Source organism: Rhinolophus hipposideros, assembly GCF_964194185.1.
Source record: "Rhinolophus hipposideros genome assembly, chromosome: 2".
In the NCBI taxonomy this organism is placed as follows: domain Eukaryota; kingdom Metazoa; phylum Chordata; class Mammalia; order Chiroptera; family Rhinolophidae; genus Rhinolophus; species Rhinolophus hipposideros.
Genome location: NC_138048.1, coordinates 104247924 through 104275426, shown reverse-complemented (window position 1 = coordinate 104275426; position 27503 = coordinate 104247924). Strand labels below are relative to the sequence as shown.

General features: G+C 36.7%; 1 protein-coding gene across 8 annotated transcripts in view; it reads right to left on the bottom strand.

Moving 5' to 3' along the window:
* DYRK1A (dual specificity tyrosine phosphorylation regulated kinase 1A) overlaps positions 1–27503 on the bottom strand; it is a 138159-nt gene that overhangs the window by 17164 nt on the left and 93492 nt on the right. For 5 of the 8 annotated variants that reach the window (XM_081063033.1, XM_081063034.1, XM_081063032.1 and 2 more), the window contains 7 exons: positions 26089–26285; positions 19953–20072; positions 17828–18016; positions 14331–14478; positions 10476–10762; positions 7367–7513; positions 5451–5591 (listed from right to left, as the gene is read on the bottom strand). In XM_081063033.1, the coding sequence (XP_080919159.1) occupies positions 5451–5591; positions 7367–7513; positions 10476–10762; positions 14331–14478; positions 17828–18016; positions 19953–20072; positions 26089–26285 (1229 nt within the window). The remainder of the gene's footprint in view (positions 1–5450; positions 5592–7366; positions 7514–10475; positions 10763–14330; positions 14479–17827; positions 18017–19952; positions 20073–26088; positions 26286–27503) is intronic. The other 3 variants (XM_081063038.1, XM_081063037.1, XM_081063036.1) reach the window with 1 other exon arrangement.

Sequence of the window (27503 nt, the reverse complement as noted above, 5' to 3'; positions counted from 1 at the left end):
AAATTTGTGCAACTGTTGCTGCAGCTATGTCAACAGGTACCAAAACCTTGCACTATTTGCATATTAAAAATGCAATTTTTATATGGGGGCAGGATTTGCTACAAGAAAGACCTACCTATACTCTAACATGATTCGAGAAAAAGCGAAGTCGTGTGGCAACTTAAAGCAAAAGGAAGGTAAAGGGTCTAAAGCTGGAAAAATTAATGCCAGCAAGGGATGGTCTGATTATTTCAGAAAGAAGTTTGGCTTTAAAAAAAAAGTCAAGATAACAGGAAAAACAGCTTCTACAGACCCAGAGGCTGTAGACAGTTCCCAGGAGCCAGTCAGAGAATCCCTGGGGAGAAATGGTATCTGCCTGAAGAGGTTTCTAATGCAGATGAAAGTGCCCTATTCTGGGGGGGAAATGTCACAAAGGACATTTTGTAGTAAGAAAGAGAAGGGAGTACCAGGATTTAGGAGGAAGGGACAGGCCAACTGGCGTGTTCTGTGCAAATGCAGTCGGGTTTATGGTCAGGACTGCCCTGATCTAGAAGTTGCTCAACCCCCGAACCTTCAGGGAAAAGATAACACCGACTGCCAGTCTTCTGGCTGTAGAAGAGAACCCTGATAGAGAGAACACCGTGAAAGTCTGGAAGGATTACAGCACCGAAGACGCCGCTGTTGTTACAGAAGAAGCTGTAAAAGCCATCAAGCCGGGAACAATCAATTCCCGCTACAGAAAACCATGCCCAGATGCTGTGCATGGCCTGACAGGATTTACTACAGAGCCAATCAAAAACAATCATGAGATTGTGGAAACCGCAATAAAGCTGGGGCGGGGGGTAGGAGGGGCAGGGCAAAGCATTTCAAGATATGGATCTTGGAGAAATTCCAGAGCTAAGAGACACACGAGAGGAATGAAATGAAGACGTGATGGAGATGAGCGCTTCCAAACAAGGGCCATGTGATGAGGAGGATGTAGAAGAAGCAGTGTCAGAAAATAAACTGACAATCAGCATCAGAAGTGCTGATTACTCAGGGCTGCTTTTGCCGTCTTTTATGCCATGGCCACTCTATGAGACGGGCACTGAAACTACAACAAATGGTGAAGGAGTGGTACCACATAGAAACACTTCGAGAGAAATGCAAAGCATAAAGGCAGGCAGAAATGTCGATGGACTTCTGTCAGGTTACCCGCGTGTGCCTGCCGCTCCTGCCTTCCCTTCCACGCCCTCCACCTGTCCCGCCTCTGCCCGCCAGACGGTGAGACCAAGCCCTCTTCCTCCTCATCAGTCCACTCAATATGAAGACCTTCATGATGCCCGGCTTCCACTTAATGAACAGTAAATCATCATCATGCCGTACAGTTAATAAATGTATCTGTCGTGTATGAGTGAGTGTCTTCACATGAAAATCTAATGACTACAGCAAGAACTCGGAGACGTTTTTGTGTCATCATCATGGTCACCAAGCAGTCATCGTGTAGAACATCACACGTGAGACGTGTGTGGAAGTGGACAGCCTGTCCTCACACGGGCAAAAGGTGAGTGCTATTTCATATAACATAATGTATTCGTTTTCTTACTGTTTTATAACTTGCTTTCAAGGAATTATGTTACCATGTGGTATGCCTCCCTCTTCTCGTTACTGGAGAACTTGCATAGCAGCTTATCATCACAGGTAAGTGGGTTTTTTAAAACGTAACAATGTTTCCAATACTGTATTATAAATACGACTATAATGCTGTACGCCATAAAAATTGTATGATTCATTCATTAGTGTATAGGCTGGGCTACTGTGAAGCAATCATACAGTTCCTTCCTCATTATCAACAAATATGAATTTCTTTGTCACATTATCTTTTCATTTTTGATGGCTAGTATTAGTAACATGCATAACATCGAGAGTTTTGTAGCATATAAAACAGTATTGGCGTAGGTACTGACACACGATTCACCTTATAAACAGACGATGTACACTTATGAAATCGATAAATATAGTATAGTACTGTAAATATATTTTTTCTTCCTTATGATTTTCTGAATAACATTTTCTTTTCTCTAGCTAACTGTATTATAATACAGTATATAAAGCATATGACATATAAAATATGTGTTAACTGACCTATATGTAAGGCTTCCGGTCAACAGTAAGTGACTGAAGTTTTGGGGAGTCAAAAGTTGTATGCGGATTTTCGATGGCACGGGGTTCAGCACCCCTACCCCTGCACCTGAATTCGTGACTTACCACAAAGCTATAGAAACCGGCACTGTGGTAATAATGGTTTAAGGACAGATAAGATAGAGCAATCGAACAGAACACAATCCAAATATGAACCCACACAGAAAAGATAATTTTGTTTTGGACAATAGTACAAAGTCACATCAATAGAGAAAGGTGACTGTTTTCAACAAATCATGCTGCTACTACACAGGCACGTGGGGAATATGAACTTTAGCTCCTACACCTCATTCAATATTCAAACATTAATTCAAGATCCATAGAACTCTAACATAAACTAATCAGAAAAACTTTTGGAAGAAAACAAGGGAGAATCACTCCAAACTTGAAGAAGGCAAACATTTCTTAAAACACAAAAACTACTATTCATTAAAAAAAGGTGACAAATTTGATTTCATTAATATTAAAATTTTCTGCTCATCAAAAGATACAACTAAGAAACAGGCAAACCACAGTCTGGGGAAATAATATTGACACATATGTGACAGAACTCCCACAACTCAATAATTAAACAACCCAATAACAAAGGGGCAAAAGACTGGAAAGACTGCTATAAAAGAAGAGGTACGAATGGCCAGTAAACACATGAAAAGGTTGTCGATATCACCGGCAATGGGTAAAATGCAAATGAAAACCACCACATATCCATTAGAATGGCTAAGATAAAAAAGACCAACCATATCAAATAGAGAGGATGTCATATAACGAACCCTCACATACTGTGGACATGTAAAATGATAAAACTTTAGAGAACTATTTGGTATTTTCTTACAAAGGTAAACACACATGTACCGTATAACCTGGCAATAATTCTACTTTAGGTAGTGACCACAGAGAAATGAAAACATGTATGTACAGAAGGTTTACACAAGAATGTTCCCAGTAGCCTTATTCATAATAGTCCCAAACTGGAAACAACCCAAACATCCACTGATAGGTAAATATAGATAAGTTATAGTACTTTCATTCAATGAAATACTATGAAGCAATGATAACTCCTGAGACACTCAACGATATAAATGAATCTCTAAAACCAAAATGTTTGTTAAGTGAAAGAAACAACTACTAGAGAATTCCATTTATATGAATTTTGCCTATGAATAGGCAAAACTAACCTATGATGATAGAAAGCAGGGATGAGATGACAAACGAGGGTCATGAGAGAAATTTGGAGGCAGTGGAAATATATCTTATTTTAGGTAGTAGATACATTGGAAAATAAAGATTAAAACTCAAACTAAACACTTTAAATACACATCTTATTATATGTGAATTATACTTTAACGACAGAGCACCATTTGTAGTCTTAATTCTTCATCCCACTTCCCCACCAAAGGAAAAATATATAGTAGGTACGAATTTCATTACCAGGAAGCAAAAATGGGCTCTTGAAACATAAAATGACAAATTAAAAGCAAAAATAAAATCACTAAGAAAGTAAACCGCACAGATACCCAATGGTAGTACATGCACATCTATTTATACTTATGGTTAAAATCTCTAGTGCTTTCTTCATAATGTAATCACTTAGCTGTGGATTTGTGGAGTTTAGTTTGCAAATTTTATTTGCTTAAAGAGAAACTGTTATTTTATACTTTAAAACACTAAGTTTCTTAAGTCAGTTGCTAATTGTGGCTAAGGGAAATCTCATAATATCTATAGTTAATTAATATGTATTAAATGTAGATTAATACACTTTTAATTTTAAGATGGGAAAAGATTTATCTACTCTTTTCTCAAATGCCTCCCCAGAAATAATTAAAAATAATAGTAATGATTATAGCTTGAATTGGAAAAAATGACAGGTTATATAGTCCATTAACTGTGGTTTGATAAAGCAGAGATTTGGGGAATGGGATGGGACGAACATTTTATTTAAAATAAGAAAAAAAATAGCGTAAGAAAAGAAAACCAACTTCAAAATGAAGAAAGAAGTAGCAGCCTGTACTGCAGAGACACACAACATAAAAGAAGTGTCATATGCTCCCTGCTAATTCAAGTCACCTGGCAGGAGCTACCTTGACTACTGGTGAAGCTAAGGCTTCCCAGGCTGTGTTTTGGTTCAGTGCGGAAAGGGGCCATGACTGACAGGTATGTGACAAAAGCAAAAGGACTTAGTAGGATGTCTGCCTGATCTTTCCTTCCTTAGAGGAGTAGACAAAATTTAGCTGCCAGACATTGCACTGCCTGGAACTTTAGAGAATAAGGCAAAATGCAATTCGCCACAAGTCAGTTCTGAAAAATACAATTACAGATATAGTATATTTTTAAATATTCTAAAGAAAATCACTTGGTATTAAAAGTTAAGACTTGATAGCTACATGAAGATGAATTAAAGCATACAATAATCTTCAGTTCACAGGAAATGACACCTGCTGGCCCCACCGCTAAAATGTAAGGGCAAAATAAAAACTGGGGCAAAACTAAAATCTCTTCAACATTTTGTAGTTAAAAACGCAAAACTACAATCACATGGTGTCCTTTATATATAAATCACATACAATCACATATTTAGGCATTAGATTCATTGTGTACTAAAACAAACTAGTATAAAATACGTAATTATCTTCAGATCTGTAAAACAAAAGGGTAAATCAAGATGCAAATTTCTCTATGAAACTGACATAGTTCAGGTATCCAAAAACCAGTTCTCAGATAAAAGAAAATCACTAAAACAAGCCTAGTGTTTTAAAAACCTCACTTTTAAAGATTTTAGAGGTGTGAAATTCCTGCTAACCATATCATCAAGCTAAAAATATAAAATCGATCAAAGGATCATCTTGTCAGTTCATATTCTTGTCACATTACTGCTTAAGTCAAAAATCTTTTTCTTCCATCTGAACTAAAAAAAAGGCCATTTACTGAAATTATGACTTCTGTTCACAGCTGCAATGTTGTTGACTGTGAATTCACTATACATGAAGTTGTGAGAAACAAAGGTCAAACTGACTGATCCCACTGTTGAAACAAGGCTTGCTGATTTCATCAGCTGTCTCAAAAGGCAGACATACCGTTTTCATAATGTAGCCTTACAGAGAACCCTGACTATTAAGCAAACACTGGTCTATACAGATAGTTCTATATCTAGCTTTTGAAGAAAATATATACACACCTAAGTTATTACTGAAACTACTTAACACTGATTTCAAGTAAATACAAAATAAGCTATAAAAAGACAGCTCCCGTGAAAGAAATAACAAAGGCTCAAAAAAAGTGTTTCCCTATTTTACCCGTTTTCCATCTTTGGTCTTCTTTAAGTTCCAAGTGCCATCTGGCAACTTCTCAAAGAACTTTCTTGCTTTTGGTGCTTGGTCAAGAATATGAGCAGGTGGAATACCCAGAACTTCCACTATTTTATTCATCTGATCTACCTGTATTAAGAATAAAAACAAAAAAATCTGTAATTTCTACTGTAGTATATCTTCTGCTCACCATTCATTCATTCACTCATTCATTCATTCACTATGAATAAGTGAGCTGAGCACCGCCTGTGTGCCAGGCACTGAGTACACGGTAATGAACAAAAGAGATAAAGTCCCTGCCCTCCTTAGAGTCCAACATCTCAGAGGGAAAGGCAGACAATTAAATAAATAAACACATAAATCTGTGGTGTGTCAGGTGGCCATGGATACAAAGGAGAAAAAGGAAGGATTGGAGAGAGTTTGAAAAGTTTAAGTTGTTGGAGAGTTTTAAATAACCATCAAAAAAAAAAAAAAAAGAATACCAGAGGATTAATTAAGTGTAGCTCTAAATAACTGCTGTTTAAAGTACAGATTAATTTACTCAAATAGCGAGTGTGTACTATATGCTGGAAACCACGCTCAGTAGAATAATATAGCAATAAACAAAACATAAAAATCCCTACCAAAAAGGTTATGTGATGGGGAACAGATCCCCAATTAACAAATACATAAATATATTATGACAAATGACAACTGAGAACTGTGGAGAAAATTATAGGGGGTGGGGAGTGAGAAGGGACACTGCAACTTAAAACAAAGTGTTGTGAAAGGTTCTACTGAGACGGTGACCTGAGAGCAAACACTGAAAGACAATGAAGGAAGGAGCTAAGGGCTATCTGGGGAAAGAGCATTTCAGGCACAGGAAAAAGAAATGCCAAGGCCTTGGTAGTGGCCTGTGACTACTGTTTCCAAGGAACCAAGCGGAAGGCTGTGTGCTAGGTCAGAGAGGGGGGGAGGCGAGGGGCAGAGAACAGAAGTCCATGGAAGGAAGGGGTTTTCCAGCCAATCAAATAGCTCTGGCTCCTACAACGAAGGAGATGGAAGCCACTCAAGTTTCAGAGTATCCTAATATTGTTTAAGCCCATGAAAATATATTAATTTACAATAATAGTATTTATATTAAAACACACACACACACACACACTATTGCAGTTACAGCCGAACAGTAGCTCTACCTTTAGCAGTCTATAACCCAGTATAAGTCACTAAGTTTTGTCGGTCTTTCTTTTTCCATTTATAAATGAATGGACTGATCACAATCTGCAATGGTTAACTTTTCTTTAAAAATAAAAAAACCCCATAAGCAAACGGTTTTAAAACCAATGAAAGCCCAACTACTCTGACTGCAAGGGGATCTGGCCCCTCCTTTACCCTCCCAAGCACTGCCCTCTGACCATCAAACATCTTCTAACACAGACAGAAAACCTGTGGACTAGAAGAATGGCACAGAGGCTGTGGCTCCAAAATTCTACGATCCTAATTTACTCTAAATTACTCAGACTGAATTTCCATCAACCCTACTAGTCATCACTTCTTTAATTCCAAATTATACTCTCAAAATTTACAGTGACATTTACACTGTTTTCAGGGTGGCCCTCATTCCTTCATTATCAACTTTTTCTGTTATTATACTTAAAATCTGTAAACTTTATACAAAAATACTTAACATTTTCTAATCTACTTTATTGTTCTTCATTAGTAGATTAAAAGATCTAACTTTCTCTTAACGTTATATAATTGAAAAAATGGATACTATACATTCAAAACTAACCTAACATTTGAATGATTAAGTTGGTAAACAGACAGCTTTTCCTTAAAACAACTTTCAGATTACACTGTTCAAGATTAAAAGCAAAAAGAAATGATGAAAATAGAAACAATTTTTAAAGCAACCCATCATATACCTCATTGGCTCCACTGAACAGAGGTTCTCCAGTGTGCATTTCAACCAAAATACACCCAAGGGACCACATGTCGATAGCAAGGTCATAAGGCATTCCCAGTAGCACCTCTGGAGACCGGTAAAAGCGACTCTGAATATACTGGTATATCTGAAATATATTTCACAATAGTATTAATTTCAAAATAAGTTTTCTTTAATTGTGGTCAACACTAGGTGAATATCGATCTAATATTAACAGAAACAAATAATTGGCTAACTCCTAAATTAGGGTTCCATTTACTGATTTCAACATTAGACTATGAATATTAAAGAACTACACATGTCCCCCCTTTACCCTCTTCTACTATGCCCCCACCCCGAACACCCTCTGGGAATCACTAAACCATTGTCTGTGTCTATGAGTTTTTGTTTGTTTCTTTGTCTTCTTCCTTTGTTGCTTTCAGTTTTATATCCCACATTATCAGTGAAGTCATATGATTCTCGACTTTTTCTGTCTGACTCATTTTGCTCAGCATAATAATCTCAAGATCCATGCAGGTTGTCACACATGGCACCACTGCGTCTTTTCTTATGGCACAATATTTCACTGTGTATATACACCACATCTTTATCTAATCATCTATCGAAGGACACTTTGGTTGTATATTTGAAACCTATGTAATTTTACCAACCATTGTCACCCCAATAAATTTTAATTAAAAAAAGAAAAGAATTAAACATGTCAAGCGAGTGGTTAATCTGACTGAAATAAAAACTATATAAAATGCAAGTGTTTCCCTTTAGTCCAATCCTAATTAGTAAATCATGATATATCTTAAAACAATTATGTCTTATTAGGAAAAAATATTGAGAATAATGTGTTTCCCTATTAATTATTTTGCCTTGATATGGCTGGCACTTAGTTTGACATTAATTCAAGAGCTAAACTGTATTTAGGTTAACTAACTCCTTTAGGTTAACTTAGGTTACAATGTATTTCACCATTAAGAATTAAACTCTGTACAATGTAATTGAAAACGCAGGCATCTGCACTGTATCAGTATCACAGATAAATCCTTGAAACATTGCCACATAAAGATTCAACTGGGGGTCTTTTCTGGCTAATCACATCTCTGCCCTGTCCCCCTCCTATCTCAATCTAAGCTTTCTTAGAAAAAGAAAGTCTTGAAATGGATCGTTGTCAATGAAGTACTCTGAAACCGTCTTGAGAGACCAGTTCATCTTCACTTAGCCCAAGTTTATATCTACTAAAGCAAATATCAGTAAAGCAAAGAAAGTTTTATTTAAAAAGACAGAGAAACAAAATCCTCTTAACTACCTAACTCCACACTCAAACAGGCAGCCAGCAGCGTGGTCTTTTTCTGCTTTCTCACAAAAGCCTCTGCAGCTTCCACCTACAACTCCAGCCAAGCCTCCAAGAATAATAATCTCATGCCTCCAGAAGCAGGTCAACCCAACCTTTAGGCCTTCTCAGAGTGAAGAAAGTCTAATTCAAAGGGACCAGGAAGAAGTATTACCTTTCCAAGTTTTTACAAGTCAATAGCCTCAGTAAGCCTCAGACTGCCTGCTCCTGAGATGGTCTTATTTCCCACCTGAGGTAAGTCAGTCACCTCCACATCCAGTCTGACTACCACAGAGACTGGGTCACCCACAACGTTGTACACCAGAATCCCGAGGGACTCCGACCGACACACTTGCCCTGCCACTTTCTGATGCTGAGCCAGGAGGTCCAGGGTAGGGTCACTGCATGTGTATTTTGGAAATGACTTCCCACACGATTCTGATACACTCACGTGGTTAAAAACTCACTGAGCTAAAGCGATCGCCATTTCAGTTTGGCTAGAGAGAGATAGTAGTATTTGATATTAGGACAGACTATACGATTTGGTTTAAACAGGGAACATTTTTCCCAAGTCTAAAATCTACCCAAATAACTTCCAAGATGGGTATGTATTTTCCAGTCATAATATATACTTTATCCCACATGAACAATTTAATTTTCAGACATGAACATATCTTAATTTTCAGAGGCATCTGAAACAGCAAACTTTGCTTACTACGCCTTCAATTTAAAAAATTATTTCAATAATCTATATAGCATTGCTGCCATAAGATTATCTGCAGAAAATAAGTCAGACAATCCTTTTGGCTGGCTATAAACCTGCAAGATTAAATTCACCTGCTGTATTTAAAACCCAGTAAACAGCAGAACAGGAGAGGAAATCTCACTAATGTGAAAACACAAGAAATGCAAAGCTACTATCAAATAGTAGTATCTAAATGTCAGTTGTGTCCCCTACTTTTTTTTTTCCAAAGAAATGCAGTTTCAATGTTTTGAAGTGAATAGAACAGTTTAAAATGAGTAAAATATTATCAAATGATGATCCTAATTCTTTTTAAGTAGAGAATAACCTATAATTTCTATTTTACAAATAAAACACACTCTTCAGAGTAATGCTAGAAATAATGCTAGAAAAAAAAAGTAGCAAAGATTTCCTATCCTAGAATCAGCTAAACTTAAATCTCTTTTCTGCTACAGACATGTCTGTTTTTAGCAGTCTGAAGAAAACCAGTTTGGACAAGCGTCAAAATTTATATAGTGAAAATAAAACTTAAAATTATTTTTCAAAAGCAGTATGTCTATCAACTGCGTAATTTCTATTACCACGAGTGATGCAAAATTACCTGCATTTTTTTTACCCATCAGTTTTTGAGGAAAAACATTTATCTTGATCTATATTTTACAGTAATGATTTAATGTTCTAGTACTAAAATTTCCCCCAATTTATACTAAAACCTCTATTTGGAAAAGATAGATACAAACCACCTAGTATTTAATTTGCTCATCTCCTATTCTTAGTCTTTGAACAAACATATAATTTTCAAAAATCCCCTTTGAAAAACCAATACCTTCCAATTCAAAGTATTACTATTTGCATTTTAAAAGGTATTTCCACAAAATAGGTATCAACACAAGGTGATTCAAGTGCTACATTTTACAGATAATCACCTTGTAATTATTTCCAAATTGTATACACATTAATAACATTTCAAGGATCTACCTATTTTACCTAATTGTATTTAATTCACAAGTCCTAAAATGTACTTACCCTCTGCCCCAATTGACAAGAACTGCCAAAGTCAACGATCTTGATTGCACTGCGTTTGGGGTTACACAGAAGGATATTCTCAGGTTTTAGGTCACAGTGAATGATACTAAGTTCTGGAGTCGCAAGGAAAAGCAGTGCAGTGCACATCTGCTGTGCAAATTTTCGTGTTAGGTTCAAAGAGACACCTCGAAAATTGGTGTTCCGCAACAAGTCATAGAGGTTGTAGGACAGCATTTCAAAAACTAAACAGAGATGGTTTCGAAACATAAAGTGGCGTTTCAAATGCACTGAAAGAGAAAAAAGTTGCATTTTAAATTACACATAAACCAATAAAATGGAGTAACGTATGCATAAACTCTCAAAACAATCTGTAACATTACAATGTCAAATGCAGAGTGAAAATCAAGTTACAATTGGAGATCAGCACTCTGCAGTAACAGCAGATTCTTTAATCAGTTAAGAATATCTAAATTGTTCATCTGCTGAATTAAACAGGTGCAGTGTCTGCCAATAAGCTATATAATGTAAGAAATACCACCTAAGTGCCTTGTTTTTTTTAAAAATTAAGTCAGGTCTGACAACATGAGTAGCAAACTGACAACCAGTACTGAGAATACTTGGGTAACTTTATCCTCACTTGTAGGAGAAAATGCTTTCTACTTCCTGAGAGCCCTACCTCAACCTCATAACTGCATCTGTCTAAGCCCCATCCACCGGGATCTCCAGTTGGTGACAATGCTGTCCCTGGCAGCTCTCTCTGGGAAGGCTTTGATAGATACACAATCTGCTTTGCTGAGCCTCAGATTTCACAAGTAATTTTCTGTAACAACTGCCAAAGGCAAACATATATATGTTTTTTCTTTTAGGCAAATATAGCAATGTTTGAAACTCATGCTTTGGAAGGGATGAGAGTTCATAACCACAGTATTTGATTATGTTCATCAAACTGGTACATGGGACATCTTGTGTAAGACTGAAGCTTTGGGAAAACTTCAAAATAAAGCTCAATCACAAGAGGAAATTATAAGAAGCCTTATGAATGGGGAAAGAGAATACATTACTTGCTATCACTGCTGACCTTCTAAAAAAGCTTAATATTCGCTCGCTAAATTGCTTCAAAGATTGTGCTTTAATTAACACTGACTTCACTTCAGATGAGGTCATTCAATAAAATGCTGCCCCCTTCACTATAAAATTTTTACATACACCAAACAAGCACCTGTAACTCAATTGGAATGACATAAACAACCATTTGTCCAAGTTACCTTCATTTTTTTCTTTTAGTTTCATTAACAACAGAGATTTCTTTACAGAGCTATCTGGAATAATTACGACAGGAATAACAATGACAGAATTCAACGTCTGGTCCCTGAGGAGGGGGCTACACTGAGATGTCCTGGTAGCAGTCCCAACTGCCTCCCTGGAAACAGTGTACACCAATACTGCTTTTAGATCATTCCTGATACACATGACCTAAAATTAGGTTAAGTAACACAATACAAACTCTACATGGCTCCATGGGAGTCTGTAGCACAACTCAGCACTCTGCAAATTATAAAAAAGAGTCCTTAAAGGTTTTATAAGAATGTAACCTTATCTTCTTAATCACTGAAGTTCCTATGTTTAAAACTAAAAACAGCTCCATGTGACAATAAGACACCCCACAGACATGGTCCATGCAAGAGTTTTAATACGGTCAAGCAGTAGCCACAAATGGAATGCAAAAAGAAACTGATGTCAGAAGAATTACAACGCAATTATGAAAACCCCTCTAAGCAGCTCTGTGATTAGAACGTTGTTCCAATGGAACATCACTGCACTGGGTTCCACTCCACCTTCCTATGCAGTGCTCATCCATTGCGTATCTACAACGTGCGAAGCACTAACGACACTGCCAAAGAACTCTCAAACACAGTATATTTGTTTAGTCTTTTGAGCTGAACTTTGGGGAGCATGGAGGGTTGGCAAGACTTTGTTCTAGGTCTAAACTGAATTTTCTTTTCACCAGACCATGGCAGATACTAAACAATCCAGGTAAGAAATGATGCTACATGGTCAAGTAGTAGATTTTTTAAGAGGTCAAAAGACATAAGATTATAAAACATCAGAACAAACTAGACTGATCAATTACTTCAAAACAAATTATTTACGTCATTAAAGAGCAATACGCCTTTCAGACACCTTAAATTTAAGGTATCAACTCTACTGGCATGGCTGTGTCTAATTCTAACTTCTTCTTGTGTTGTTTTCCTATCTAGAACCCCAGTTGCTTAAAACACTGTACATCAGAATTAAAAAAAAAAAAAATCTGTAATATACAATCAATGATTAGTTTACTAAAAACAAAATAGCAGCCATTATTATACAGAACCGAGTAACATTTATTGAATACTTACTATAAGCCTGACACGTTTTCTTTCAAAAAGGCAGAATTAAAATATTACAGCAATGCACCACCATATTCTCTAATACTTAAGCAAACACTCAAAATACAACAAACAAGAGTAGAAGAAAGAAAGGGGGAGGCATGTGCAGTGAGCACTTTGTAAGTTAAGCATCCTTAGAAGGTCCTTCCTGTGTTTCCAAGCCCCTCGAATGGAAATAGGCTCAGTTTATACTAAGTTATAATCACAGAAAATAGCAAATGACCAGTAAGTGTAAAGAGAAAGTTTCAAATACAAATGTTATTACTGTGGATTATGTCAAAGAAGAAACTAAGGAAGAAAAAGTAATACTGTAAGCTCATTTTATTGTACAAGAGGGGATGAAGGGTGTTTCATAAATGAAATCTAACCTGTGTATCTTAACCATACACCTTTAAACATCCATTTTTTGTTTCCACCACTACTGGGGGACTAGAGAACTATAATGCCTTTTCTTAAAAAGGAGTTTGCTAAATAACAAGTAACCTCATGTCTATCAGGCAAAGCAGGCATTTCTGAACATAAGTTGCTATGTATACATGGCCTACAGGAACTTCTCTAATTAATTGGTTCTAAAGTCTCTATCTTATATTTATACTTGGCAGCAATGTTTCTTGGTGGCACATAAAATAATGGTGTCTTACAATCACTGGCATCTTAGATTTGATTAATAGTATTAAAGAAGGTATAATTAGAAGATGTTTTGCCCATATACCAATTGGCCTCAGACTTCACTATTTTCCTAATTCTTCTGTCTCCTCTTTTTGTTTTCAAAGGAAACAATGAAACAAACAAAGGCTCTGGGGTTAGGCAGAGGTAGGTTCAGATCCTATCTCCAGAGCTCTGAGACCTTGTATACATACTCTTGGTACAAACCGTTTGTGATACAAAGATTCTACCACCGACCTTACAGGACTGCTATGAGCATCATAGATGATGGAAGAAAAGCACAAATAATACGGTAGGAGTTCAATAAATGGTGGCTGTCAAACTGACAGTCTGGGGAGGAGCCTGAGATCTTGGCTCAGACATTCCAAAAATGGTTCTATCACCATTAACAACAAATTAGCTTACTTCTAATTTCTGAACTGTATGAGAAACTTACCAGAAAGAAGACACTGGATCAATATGCATGATGAAAGCTAACAAATGGCACTTGTAAGTTGCTCCCCCCACCCCAACCCCCCAAAAAGAGAAACTATTCTCGTTTGCTTCTAAATTGTACACCACCTGGAACACACTTTCCCAAATACTTAGAATATTACTGCCAGATCGGTAACATATAAATCTATGCCCTCCCAACAGAAATAAACAGTTATATTTTTAGTCAATCACTTTAAGATAAAATCGACATATTTTTTACAAAAATAACCATTAACTCAAATTTCTGGTCTGGGTCAGGGCCCACTGCTTTGTTTGCCTGTTTGCTTACCTATGTAGTATTTCATTTCAGTGTCATGTTTGTTCATGAGCTCAAGAAGTCGCACTTCTATCTGGGCTTGATTCAGAAAAGCTTTCTTGTTCTTTATGATTTTAATGGCAACCCACTCTTGCTCCACACGATCATATGCCTTTACAACCTAAAGGAGAAGAAGAAAGAATAATTCTGTTTCATCAATGGCAACAACTTCACAGCAGTTTACAATTCACCTTAACTGTACACTGACCTCTCATTTTCTGACCTTCCTAATTAGAAGAGATCCATCCGTTTCCATTCAATTATCATCCATTTACTGTTTTACAATCTTTTGCATCTTTATAGTATTTCTAAATATCCCCAAACAGAGGACTTACTAAACAAAATTGGATTAACTATTTTCCTCCTTCAAAACTAAGTTATAAATCTTAACAAGTACTTCGATTTTTCACCTTTCTTACTAAATAACATTATAAGACAATCTTCCAACTATTCTTTCAATGGAAGGAAAACCTGGTTTAAATCCCAAGTATTAGTGTAAAAACATTTAAAAAGTTGTAAGTCACCTGAAAAATGTAGATAACTTTCTAATTTTAGATTTTCATAGATAAAAACATGGGTATGTAACAGAAAGATTAGCTTACACTAAAAAAAAAAAAATCAAATAGAAATAATCAGACAAATTCCATGACATATATTAAATGCCATAACTAGGGGATTGATAGTTTTAAAATGAGAATCAATACTATAAGGACAGTGGAGTGTTCGTGACCAAATCCCGACACACACCTCTCATTTTAATTTACTCATTTTAAATGAGTTTCATACTATTAACAAAGAGATTTACATAACAATTAAGAAATCAATATATAGAAAAACTATCTCTACCAATCAGAAATAAGCATTTTAATTGATTAAGTTAGTTATATGTAATCTGAATAGGTAATAGTTTTAGATACATTATTTAGTGCATTCAGAAAGTCTGGATTCCGATGTGTAGGCTGAGTACCGTTGGATTATAAGAAGAGAATGGAATGCATGTTCCAAGATTTATACCAGTCAAGGTTAAATATATTGTCAATGATAGATTATAAACACCTCGGCTAATATCAAACTTGGAATGAAAAACGCAGTACCTCTACTTTCGCCCAATTTTAAAAAATACTATCTGTTGTCTTTTAAATCAGAGGCTTCCCAAGTAAACATCTGACCCAGTGGTTCTGACATCCTTCTGTTTCACTGACTACACTGACTGCACCAAGAGTTGCAATTCACTGCCCAGATCCCAATGGTCTCGAGGACAAAGGCCATTAACAGGGGCCCAATTATTTACTGACTTAGCCAAAAGTTAACCTGCTAAATGCTAAAGCAATGGTTTTCCACCCTGAATGACTCATTTAATTAGGCAGCTTTTCACAAATACCAATGCCCAGAAACCAGTCACAGAGATTCTGACTTAACTGGCGTGGAGCCTAAGTATCAGTCCTTTCTTTTTTTCCCAAAGCTCCCTGGGAAATTTCAGTGTATGATCAGGACTGATAACCACTGGCTAACGAAGTGAAGGAGCCCCCTGTTGAACAAGGTCTGGCCAAGTCAATATGGAAGACATTATCTGGTGAGTGGTAGGTCAGGAGTCTGAGCACACCTCAGCGTAGGAGGGAGGCATCAATGTGACCTGGTGAAATGGAGTTGGATGTCAAGGAGGCCTGTATTTTTTACAGGTTTACTACACTCACTGGCTCTTAGAAACTAAGAGTGTAAGAAAATCAAAGTGAAGGGGAGGAGGAAAACATCACTCTGAGCTCAAAGACTGCGTATTTAGGGAAAATTAAGTTTAGAGAGTAGGTTATCTAGCTATAATTTTCATGGTGGACATCACAAAAGTAAAAACATCCTGTTGAAAGCAACTGCCTAAACACTGGTGAAATTTTCAAGGTGAACCCTATATTGAGGGTGTTCACACCTTACTTATGAATAAGAGGGGGCCTCAGAAATACCTTTTCTCAAGAGGCTCTGATAGAGAAACAGAAGCTGCTTCTGACAAAAAAGTAAAACTTTCATAAAGAGGGACTCCCAAAACACTGAGAAATCAACCCCAGACTCAGAAGAAAAAAAGGTTACACATCAAGGAAAAAGTCCCTGAAATCATCAAAATTCCCTGAAATCATGGAAAAGGGCACACATATTATACATGTGATATCAGGGCCTGGCAGAGTCACACCAGAGATCCAGACCCCTTTTAACAGCCATGTCCTTATTTCCTTACAAATTTAGTAACTTAGATTTCTCTGGGTCTAGGCCTGTGGCTGCTAATGGCCTAAGTATCTTTTTTGTCCTAAGCATGATTAACCTGACACATGATGAATTTGTTCCACACAGGTTGAAAAGAGGCATATTTTGCTTTCTCTCAAGGTAGGAACAAATAAGTAAGAGCAAGCTGGTTCTATAGTTTAAAAAAAACAAGAACAAAAAATTTTTTCCAAAAAAAAGGATAGTTCTGGACATGTCATTTTTAGACCCATTCTAGCCTCATCATTAAAAAGTCAAAAGAAATAACTGGATTGCAGGTTAATGACTGACTCACTGCACAAAGGTTGCAAAACAAAGGAGACTGGCTTTACAGTAAATCATGCCTCAAACAAAACAGAGCTCTATGACTCAATGAGATAGAATTTACAAGTGCAAAGAGCTGGGGAATCCATAGCTAGAGAGAAGGCTTTTTCAAAGTGCAACGAGGAGTATTTGCTAGCTCTTGGTCTGGGCACAACAGATGAAAAAGACTCATGTACTTAGGGTTTTGCGCTTTGCATTGAGGGTGGGAGGTCAGGCAAGGAAGGGTGAGTTGTGGGACAAGGAAGAGACTGGGAAGGAAGAGAAAGAAAACAGGTCCTTTCTTTTATTCCTGATAGAAGCTGCTCAAAGAGTCTTTACAGCAGAATTACCCTGGTCATATTATCAGCAGCTGATGCTGTGAGGACTTCAGGAGGAAATCCTGAAGGCCCTCTGCCTGCCCACTGAGAGGGCTGAGACAGTTAGTTAGATGAGAAGTTGAGAGGAAGTCCCAGTGTACAGCCCCTGGCTTCCCAATCCTCCAAAATATGAGAGGGCACCTGCTGTGTCGGCTGAAAATAGTCATTTTTTTTTCTTTGAAGAGGAATCTCTGACAGGAGGTAATTATCTCTAGAATTCATAATGAAGAATCATCCATAGACTGTACAAAGCCCACATGAAAGAGGCAATACTATCTCTATCAGTCAACCACTTAATCATTACTAGTAAGGTAAGTACCTAGTAGCTATAGAAAGTAAATAAAGGGGAAAAAAGTTCCACTGGGGTTTTTATAGTTGATGGCTTTTCTATTTTTAGAGAACGGTAATAATTCAAATACATAACCATCGTGCAGATCTATTTACAAATATTGAAAAGTATAGAAATGAGGAAAGGGTGTAAAAACATGATTCACTAACAAATTATTTCTAATTTATGAAATTCAGAATTTTCCATTAAATTACCTGTCCAAAGGAACCTTTGCCTATCAAGGAATCAATTTCGTAACGATCCATCCACTTCTCTCCGTTTTTTACAATATAATCATAGTTATCATCGTCATAACCATCATTGTAAACCTTCCGCTCCTTCTTATGACTAGAATCGTCTCCCTGACCCTGCTGGTGCCTTCGCTTCTTTTTTGCATAGTAAACCTGAAATAGGAATATATAGTGTTAACTGCATAATTTAAAACGTTATTGGGGAGTAGGGGAGCACATATCAAGAGACAAATCTGCTATCAGTAGGAAATTGATGAATTTTTATAATATATAACAAGTACCAAAAAGTGAAATAATTTTCTATAGTTGCTATTTGAATTCTAAAATAACACTAATATATAACCAATGAAAAATGTCTACGGTGACCTTCATTTGAAAATTATACTGTTTATACATTTTATAAATAGACGTTAACTGGCCCAAAAGAATCCCATTCCAGAAGAGAAACAGGACCCGATTCACATTTATTTTTTAAACTAAGGTATAATTTAAATAGTGAGGTACCACAGATCTTAAGAGTGTCATATGAGGGATTTTGAAACACATGTATGTGCTAAAGTAATCAACAAATGCCAAACAAAATAAAGAATACTTTCATCCTCCTCATGTTCAAGTTCCCTCATGCCCCCTTCCAGTCAATCCCAATTTTATATTTGATCATAAGGTATAAGATTTTAAAAGTGAAAGTTTAAATGTGTATAAACTGATGTTTTACTAATCTAAAAGGCCCTCTGAGACATGCCCAATTTTTAAGCCTATAATAATTTAACAATGAAAAACAGCGATTCCTTCCCATTCCCTCCCCAACACTGAAAACCTTGTTGTTGATCACAGATTGGTTTATTTCCCTTATATGTTTTTCTTATAAAATAGTTTTTAAAACCAGTAAAAAATAATAGGTGAACTCAGCAACAGTCTAAGTAACTGGTAAGTAACTGAGGAAATCATAAATTGGTTTCACAGAGTAACATCAGAAAAACTCTAGCTTCAACAAAGTTACTGTTAACAGCTTAACAGGAACTTTGTTAATTTATCAGATAGTAATAAATTGACATAATAAATTATTAACAATTTATCATTTTCAGATAAAACTTAGTTTGGCACATCTTTTATAATATAACACATTAATTCTGTACATAATCCAACTCAGAAATGTTCCTCATTGAGTTCATTCTGATTTTATCTAGTCACGCTAATATAATAATATTGGCATTAAACAGCATCAAATTGCTGTAAAAATTTATATATACGTAAGAACAATATTTTAGTTAAATGGCTCTAAACTTGGTAGAGGCTAAACCTTTAATGTGAAAGAACGTGGGCTCACATTGGAAGAGGAAAGAAAGCACAGGCACATTACCCTCCTCCAGTAAAGCTCATTTACTAATTAATTATGGAGCCCGAGTTGAGGCTAGAAGCAAACAGCAATCAAGCCAAATCTAAGACACTAGAAAAATAGTTTTTGGTGGCAAAGAGCCAAGTTGGAAGATGAGTAATTCAAAGTGCCGTCTATGTTTTTATCCAACCCACTTTCACCAAAAAGGCTTTTAGATATCTTACAATGAAAAGATTCAGATGGAAGAACACACATAAAATTTAAAGACAATTTAAAATCACAGAAATATAGACAGATCAAATAAACTAGGCCAAATGTCTGTTAACTGGGCATTAAATGTATCTCAGAGCTTCCTGACATCCACAGCAAAAGTAGAAACAGGTATATAAAAATTTAAGCAAAATTCTAACATATACATACTTTTACAACATCACTGTAACCTCACTTTTTCTTTCTTGTTTTATAGAAGCTATTATAGAAATGATAACTCAGCATATATTAAATACAACTCTGGAAAAAGGGGGAAGTTACCTAAAATTATCTTAATTCTTGCAGTCCTTGTTAGTATATCTTCTTTTACATAATTATAATTATATTGTCTATAAATCATCAACTTACCAGTCTTCATAATAATTATCAATATGACAATCACTGGGGTAAATAAGCTTAGTATGTTCAAATAGGTCACAAAATAACTTTTTTTCCCTGCGCGATTGTAAAATAGATGCTGTCATAACCAATCAATAGTCTTACCTCATTAATATGCTTATATGTTTTGATCAAGTCAACAGAGAGTTTTCTCAGGGGGGCAGTTGCGGGATCACGGAAGGTTTGGGGCATCCGCCTCTGTAACATGACAATATCAGGCATCACCTTAAATAGACAGAAAAGACTAGCACTTTAACTATACTTCACTGGTATAGATTCCCTCTTCTGTAACCTGTATGTATATATTTTTTTTAAAAAAAAGACATTGACATTAGAAGATTATACGTTTTCTGTTATCTCTTTCAACCGGATTCCACTGAAGACAACCACTGGAACAAATCAATGAAATTAGCAGATCACATGCCCAGCTGTTGGTTCCCCAAACTAAACAACGGGATCACAGACATACCCTGGTACAGGAGACTCACAGGACGCTGCCCAACAGGGCTTCTCCCCCATACACTCAGAGCAATGAAAAATTTCTTTGGAATTATCCGCAAATCCTGACCTGATTCACAACAGTCAAAAACAAACCCAACTTTCTCTTCCTCACACAGGAGTTCAAGACCCAGCTGGCACCACAGAGCAGGCTGGTGTGGAGCTTGGTGCGACAGTACCGCTCCCAGCACCTCCTGACGGTGCCCTGTGAAAGGCACCCCTGTACGTAAGGCTGCCACGTGCTCTCCCTCCTTGGACACCGCAGAGTAGAGCCCAGCCTCCATACCCTTTCCCCCTGCCCCGCCGGGTTACTCTCCACAGCACTTACCACTATCTAACTAGATACTGACGCTTTTACTGGTTTTAGTGTTTTCTCCTCCTTCCACTACAAGAAAAATTCTAAATCGGCAGGGATTCTTTTGTTCAATGTTGTGCTCTCTTTGCCTAAAACAGTGCGCCTGGCAAACAGTGGGTGTTTAATAAAAAATATGTGAATAAACAAATGAACCCATTGTACCAATATCTCTAAGATTACACACCAGGAACTGACCACAAACAAGTTCCAGAGGACACCTTAAAATTAATGAAACTTTCTTTTAAAAACCTCATTTCAGCCACACAGCGGTGAACTCCTCCCACCCACCCCAATCCTAAACCACATGTCTCTCATCATCCAATAGGCAGCCAGGATTCCACTGTGAGTGTCCTGCTAGATTGGCGGAGAGCGGGTACATGCAGATCCTCTCCACAAATGCTCAGGGCTGCTGCAACCAGCGCTTCAATGACTGCTGCTCGGACGCACTCTTCTACCAAGTGTCATGATGGAAGGGATTCCCTGCAGAGCTTTCTGCAATCAACAGATCCGCCAAACCAATTAATTACATCAAGGTATCCTGGGCCACTGCCACTCGCCACCCTGGCGTTCCTCTCTAGCTCTAGTGGACACTTCTGCCAGTAAAATCTCCTGAGCCAGAACCTTCTGCTGCAGCCCGTCTCAAAGAACACTGGAGTCAATTCGAGGGGCAGAGAGACAGTAACATCATACCAAGACCTCACAGAAATGACTTGAGCCTTGGGATAATTAACCAAATTAACTCACACTAACAAAAAACAGAGCGAGGCGAAGGCTGCAAGGTGACAGTGGACAGAACAGGAAAGAATCACCATTCATGTGGTAAGAAAAAATGGAGTTCTCACAGCAGTTACCTAGGTGCCCTTTCTCTTTAACCAGTATTAACATTAGTTTCCTCTGCATCTATACTCAAATCTTACAAAGTTGTTATCCAGACAGTAAATTCACTGATTACTGTTAAGTTAATAATTATCTCTTCTCATGATCCTCTCCTTTTTAAAGTTCCAAGTAAGGCTTAAGGAGAAAAATCCCCCAGTGATGACAACCATTTGTCTGAAAAGATAGTAAGAATTAGTAAGAAAATCTGAATTACCTAATTTTTCTAATATATAGTTTTATTTTTCTAAATGTAAACAATGGGTACAGCCAGATTCACAGAATATTTTACTCTTACACTATTCCTTGAAGACTTAATTTAATGAATAGGCAGTTATCAGTAATAAGCATGTCGATTATTTTTATGCGAACGAATGCTATATATAAAAGCATTTAAGGTAATGAAAGAGGTTTTCCTTAACATATTTCCTTTTTATTTTTTGAGACCCTAAAGCATTATTTTCATGCAGGTAATTTCATGCAGGGTCTCAGCAAGACCTAGCTTGGACTCCGGGAGTACAGCCTCACTGCGAGCCTTCACAAAATCTGACCCAGCGAAATTATTTCACTACCCCTGTAATAAAAGCTGATAGATGGTATAACTATAGTCAGGAACAAATTACGTAAGTAGTTAATAATAAAATAATAGTAGTGTTAAGTATTTGCTACGCGCACTGTTTTGAGCATGCATATTTCTACATGTCTGTCATGTAATCCTCTCAACAGTCTCCTGAGAATACGTAATACTCCTGTCACCATTTTACAAAGAAACCTGAGCCTCTGATGTAAAATTACTTGACAAAAGCCTAGAGTCAGTGAAGAAAACAGGTGAGAAGAGAAGTGATGCCAGGAGCTCCATCAATTTTATGCCTCTATTCTACATTCTTGGTGGAATCACTTTAAGGCTATTTTTTTGGTAAAATAATTGAGTAATACATAATACACACCAATAAAACAAGCATATGCATTTATTAAAATTAGTTATGTACAAAACTGTGAATGTGTTTAAGTTTCCAACTTGCCCATTTACAATTCCCCTGGTATTTCAAACATCTGAAAAAAGAACCAGTCACTATATCTTTCCAGGAGCAATTATGTTCACTCAAAACACCAAAATCACACAATCAAAAAAACAATTTTGCACGCATAGTTCAGAACATAAAACAGGGTAGGAACGTGATTTTGATTGAGTAACACCGTTTTTCTGCACTCAATATGAGAATATGCTTTGTGCTTGGCACTTCACAAAATATCGCTAACTTCTTCAACAACTAACCAAACTCTGCCTACAAGGCCAAATCGATTAGCTGATTCTAAACTAAATACCTTACTTTTCTTATATACGTCTGGCAACAGAAGTTATATACCTCTGGCAATAGGGGCATCTGTACATACAACAGATGCGTTCTGTTGACCAAAAACTGCCTTCAGACCAGACAGTATTTCAGTGCTTCAAATAGTGCCTTGTACAGAATAGGTGCTCACTATTCATGGAAAGAACAAATTAATTTCTACAAGCTATGTAACATTCCCTTCACTATCTTTCATTGTGATTTCATGTTAGGTAACCAAATTCTGTTTTTAAATATTGTGCTGCATAAGCACAAATCCAGAATAGAAAATAGCTTTTCCAAATACTCAATTACAAATCTATATACAAAGACAAAAGGGACAGCCCTAAGCATTTATTGTTTTCTCTACTTCCAGCTTCTTAACGGTCACAAAGTCAGGAGAATGTACAGTAAAATAGCAAGCTCCTTTATTCCCTTGCCCAAATGAAAGAAAGAGCCCATGGTGTTGAGGACCCAAAAGCTTTCTAAGCTAAAGGTGGCTAGTCTCCTTCCACCACACCTCCCCTCCAAGTGTCCTCACTGCAAAAAGGAAACCATGAGATACCCTCTGGCTGTGTTGCCTCCTCCATCTGGCCAAGAGAACTAGAAAAAGCCACACCTCCACTGCTCACATCTCTTGACCATTCTGTGCAAAGACACAAACCACAAAGCAAAACAAAAGCAGTAATTTGCACCTCCTGCTCAGATCAGCAATGAGAGTTAAAAGATTTTTTTCTGAAAAGATTCCATAGTGTAAGACCCTGAACTTTATTCAAAAATTGTTTCCTAGTTTAATATCTATTCTATCCATTTATGTTCATTTCATATTTTCATATATAATACAGAATTAGAAACACTGTATTTTGCCTTCTTGCTATTTTGAGAGCTATTAATAAAGTTGAATAGCATACTTAACACATATCTAGAGCACTGGTTCAGTTTAAGAACTATGAAAGAAACTGTGAAAACTGGAACAGCCCAGACATCCATCATCATACTTTTCTACACTTGCTTTCACCCTATTTCTTGTTTCCTAAATTTATCCTTTGAACAAAACTGTGTTTAAACTTGTATGAAACACTATGTACCAGAAATAAAATGTTCAAGTTAACTCGTTTCAATTTACTTGTACAATAAACCTATTTAAAAGACACTGACAGGATAATTAACAAGAAACAGTGGAAATCAAATAATGAAATTATAGTAGTTTAGAGCTGGAAGGTAGTTTGGGAGGGGGGCTAGTAGGGGTCTAGCCTGAGGTTCCCATCTTACTACATTCAAGGAACAGATACTAAGGTCCATGTGACCTGACTCATCCCATACAACCAGATCACGTGACCTGACTCATCCCATACAACCAGATCACAAGTGAAGACCTTGAACTCGTGTCTTATGCCTTGTAGACCATGCCACAGCAGCACAGTTCCGGTATTTCACACTTCAGTTATAGAAAGATCTCTTCTAATATGACCACCTTAGTAGGTTCAGAAATTTCTGTGGTTTGACAGAAGCATTTGACTGAATATTATTTTATATTATAAATACTGAATATGAATATTATACTGAAAAAACAGCCTTTTATATCATATGAATCTTGAAAAATATTTACAGCTTAAAATGAAAATACTAAGTGAATTATCTCTTATTTTTTTAAAATCCATTTTTGAATAAGATGTTAGTTGTACCTAAAAATAGATACTTTGCTAAAAAACCTACTACAATAACCATAAAAATAACTTAAAGGACTGGAGTTTTTCTAGCCCTGTGCAGATGCCGGTGTTAAGAGCTGAAAGAGGCCTGTTACTAAGAAGAAAGAAGCCTGGCTGGACCCCAGAGCCCACTGCTTCCACATTTAGAGAAGTCACAAATAGGAGCTCAGTCCCATCAGCTGTGAAACAGATAAAAACAGGAATCCTGCTTGATAGGCTGCTATTGAACAAATAGAAAAATGAATCCTAACATGCTTTGTTTCTTGAAGTACAATGCAAACAAATCACTGTACTATTACTACTTTTTGGACGTCCAGAGAATTTGCTTCTGGTACACAATTAGACACTTTCCAAATTTGAACATTCTGACCAACTGCTCCAATTCTCAAACATGTAACTTCTCATTTTACTGCATAAAATAAATTCTTAAGTCCTGCCACAATTCATTTTACTGCTTAACTGAATGTTATTCACAGGCTATACACATTGTATAAATAAAGCTAGCTCAAACTTTACTGACAAAACCTTATTATAATAAATACAATAAATAATATTACTAATATTATTACTATACAATACTATTACCCTAATAATATTACTGAACTGTAGCCAATTGCTCATTATAACCATGTTATTAAATTAGAGAAAACACATTTCCTTCAAATAATACAGTATAAGAAACACTTTGAAATTTTCCAAGTTTTTGATCACCACTTGGTATATTAAACCAAATTCCCAAGTACATGGAAAAACAGCCATTTTCATCACTCATCATACACTCAACTCCAGTGAGGAAAGAAACTTTACCACACCCTAGGTAGTAAAACAAAATTCTCCGCAAACCAAAAACTAACATAGTGGGTACACATAATTCAGGAATAATACACATGTACACACAAATCCATGGATATATGTATATGTACCAAGAAATTTCAGCATTTATTCTCTTTCCACTCTCTATTTTATGGAAAACTGCTGAATCTCTAGTCTAAATATTAGAATGAACAACATAGTTAATTTACATTACATTTCTTTCAGTTTTAAGGAGTTTTGTATTTATTTTTATAAACGTGTACTAAAGTAGTTTATAAAAGCACAAAATCAGCTCTGTAGGTTTGCTATAATGGAATCTTGTTTTCCTATTAACTTACGTTTTTTCTACTTTAACCACCTTTCCATAAAAATAAGCTTTTAGTTTCTTTAACTACTATTCTTTAGAAATAACTGTTCCCCTCCCTATCAGAGAAGGAGATAATGTGATTATGAGTGTTTTTTAAGTGAAATACATAGAAATAGAAAAAACAAACAAACTTTTAAATGCAAACTTCTGAACACCGTATTTTGTCAATCCAGAATTCCTTGTGACATGTAAAACTGAAAACCATTATAGTAGCATTTTGCCTATTTACCACTCTGCCATTTTAAGGAATAAACTACAATTCCAACAAAACATTTCGGATACACTGTGAACTTACCTGGTTAGTTAGAGGTTGCTGAATCTGGTCAGAATAAGATAAGGCAGAAACCTGTTGGTCACTTATGTTTGGCTGGCGACGGTCACTGTACTGATGTGAATGGGGCATCTGTCCAGCCATCTGAAGGCCAGCAGCATGGAATGAAAATGACGGTGCAAGCCGAACAGATGAAGGTTTGCATGCTGAAGTCTCTCCTCCTACGAGAAGACAACAAGGGAGTTTAAAAGGAGGTATTCACAGCCTAACGTCGGTATCTTTTGACATGTCTGATAGTTCTTTACAGAAGGACTTTAGAATGTTCAGTAATGTTCAAGATCTCTAAAACTACAAGCAGGTATATATACAACACAACAATTGCATGTAAAATGGTATAAAATGTAGTGGTCAAAATGAATGTCTATAAATCTCTATTAAGAGGAAGAAAAGTAAATTTTTTTGTAAAGCAGTAAGAATAACCTTTAATACTTATTTTCACACGTAGGATTTTCATCAGTTGAGAACCATAAATTATATAGATAATCTCTGAATTCTTATGAAAGGCCTCTCCGATGGATCAGCTCCTTAGAAACCAACTCAGTGGAACATGTTGAGATTCTCCTTTGCACCTGCCAGGTGTATGGCAATCAATATGCCCAGCATCACCACTGATGCAGGTAAGTAAAGGCTGAGTATACAATATAGGAAAACCTAGTCACAGAATGCTGATTACTTTGGACTTTTGCAACACCATCCTAAGAGAACCTAGACCTGGCAAGCTCACCACAGGAATGGTCAATAATTATCCCATGGGTAGTCTGGGCCCATCCATGGTCATGATTTTCATAGTAGAAACGGAAAATAAACACTTTGGTCCGTAAATGTATTTGGCAGCCAAGTAATAAAAACTGATTCTTCCTTAAAGAAATTAAAAAAAAAAACAAACCCTTCTTGTATTCAACAAAACTTTCAGTGACTAAAGCAGAAAGGCAAAGAGTAAAACCCGAAGCAACAAACTAGACCCAGAACACCGCCTGTCTTCCTCAACAAGCCCCCCAACCCACCACACAGGACGTACTGCTCAGCGCCAGGTTACTTTTTCTATGATCTACTTTTTCTGAGACATTGGCCCGATAGTGACAAGCACGGATTCCCAGCCACGCTGCCGCAGTCTGAAATTTCAGCTCCACACTTCCGAGCTATGTGGCCCTACACACCTAATTTCCTGATAATGATAGGACCTACTTCACAAGGCTGTGGTGAAGGTAAGTGTTTTAATACATGTACAACACTCAGAACAGCTCAGACAATTAATAAACGGCTCATTGTGGGCTGCAGGTCCTGTGCTGTGCTGGAAGGACAGGACGACGGGCACAGTACCCACGCTGGTGAAGCACAGTCTCCACTTGTATTCTGCAGACTCCACAAACTGAAGAAAA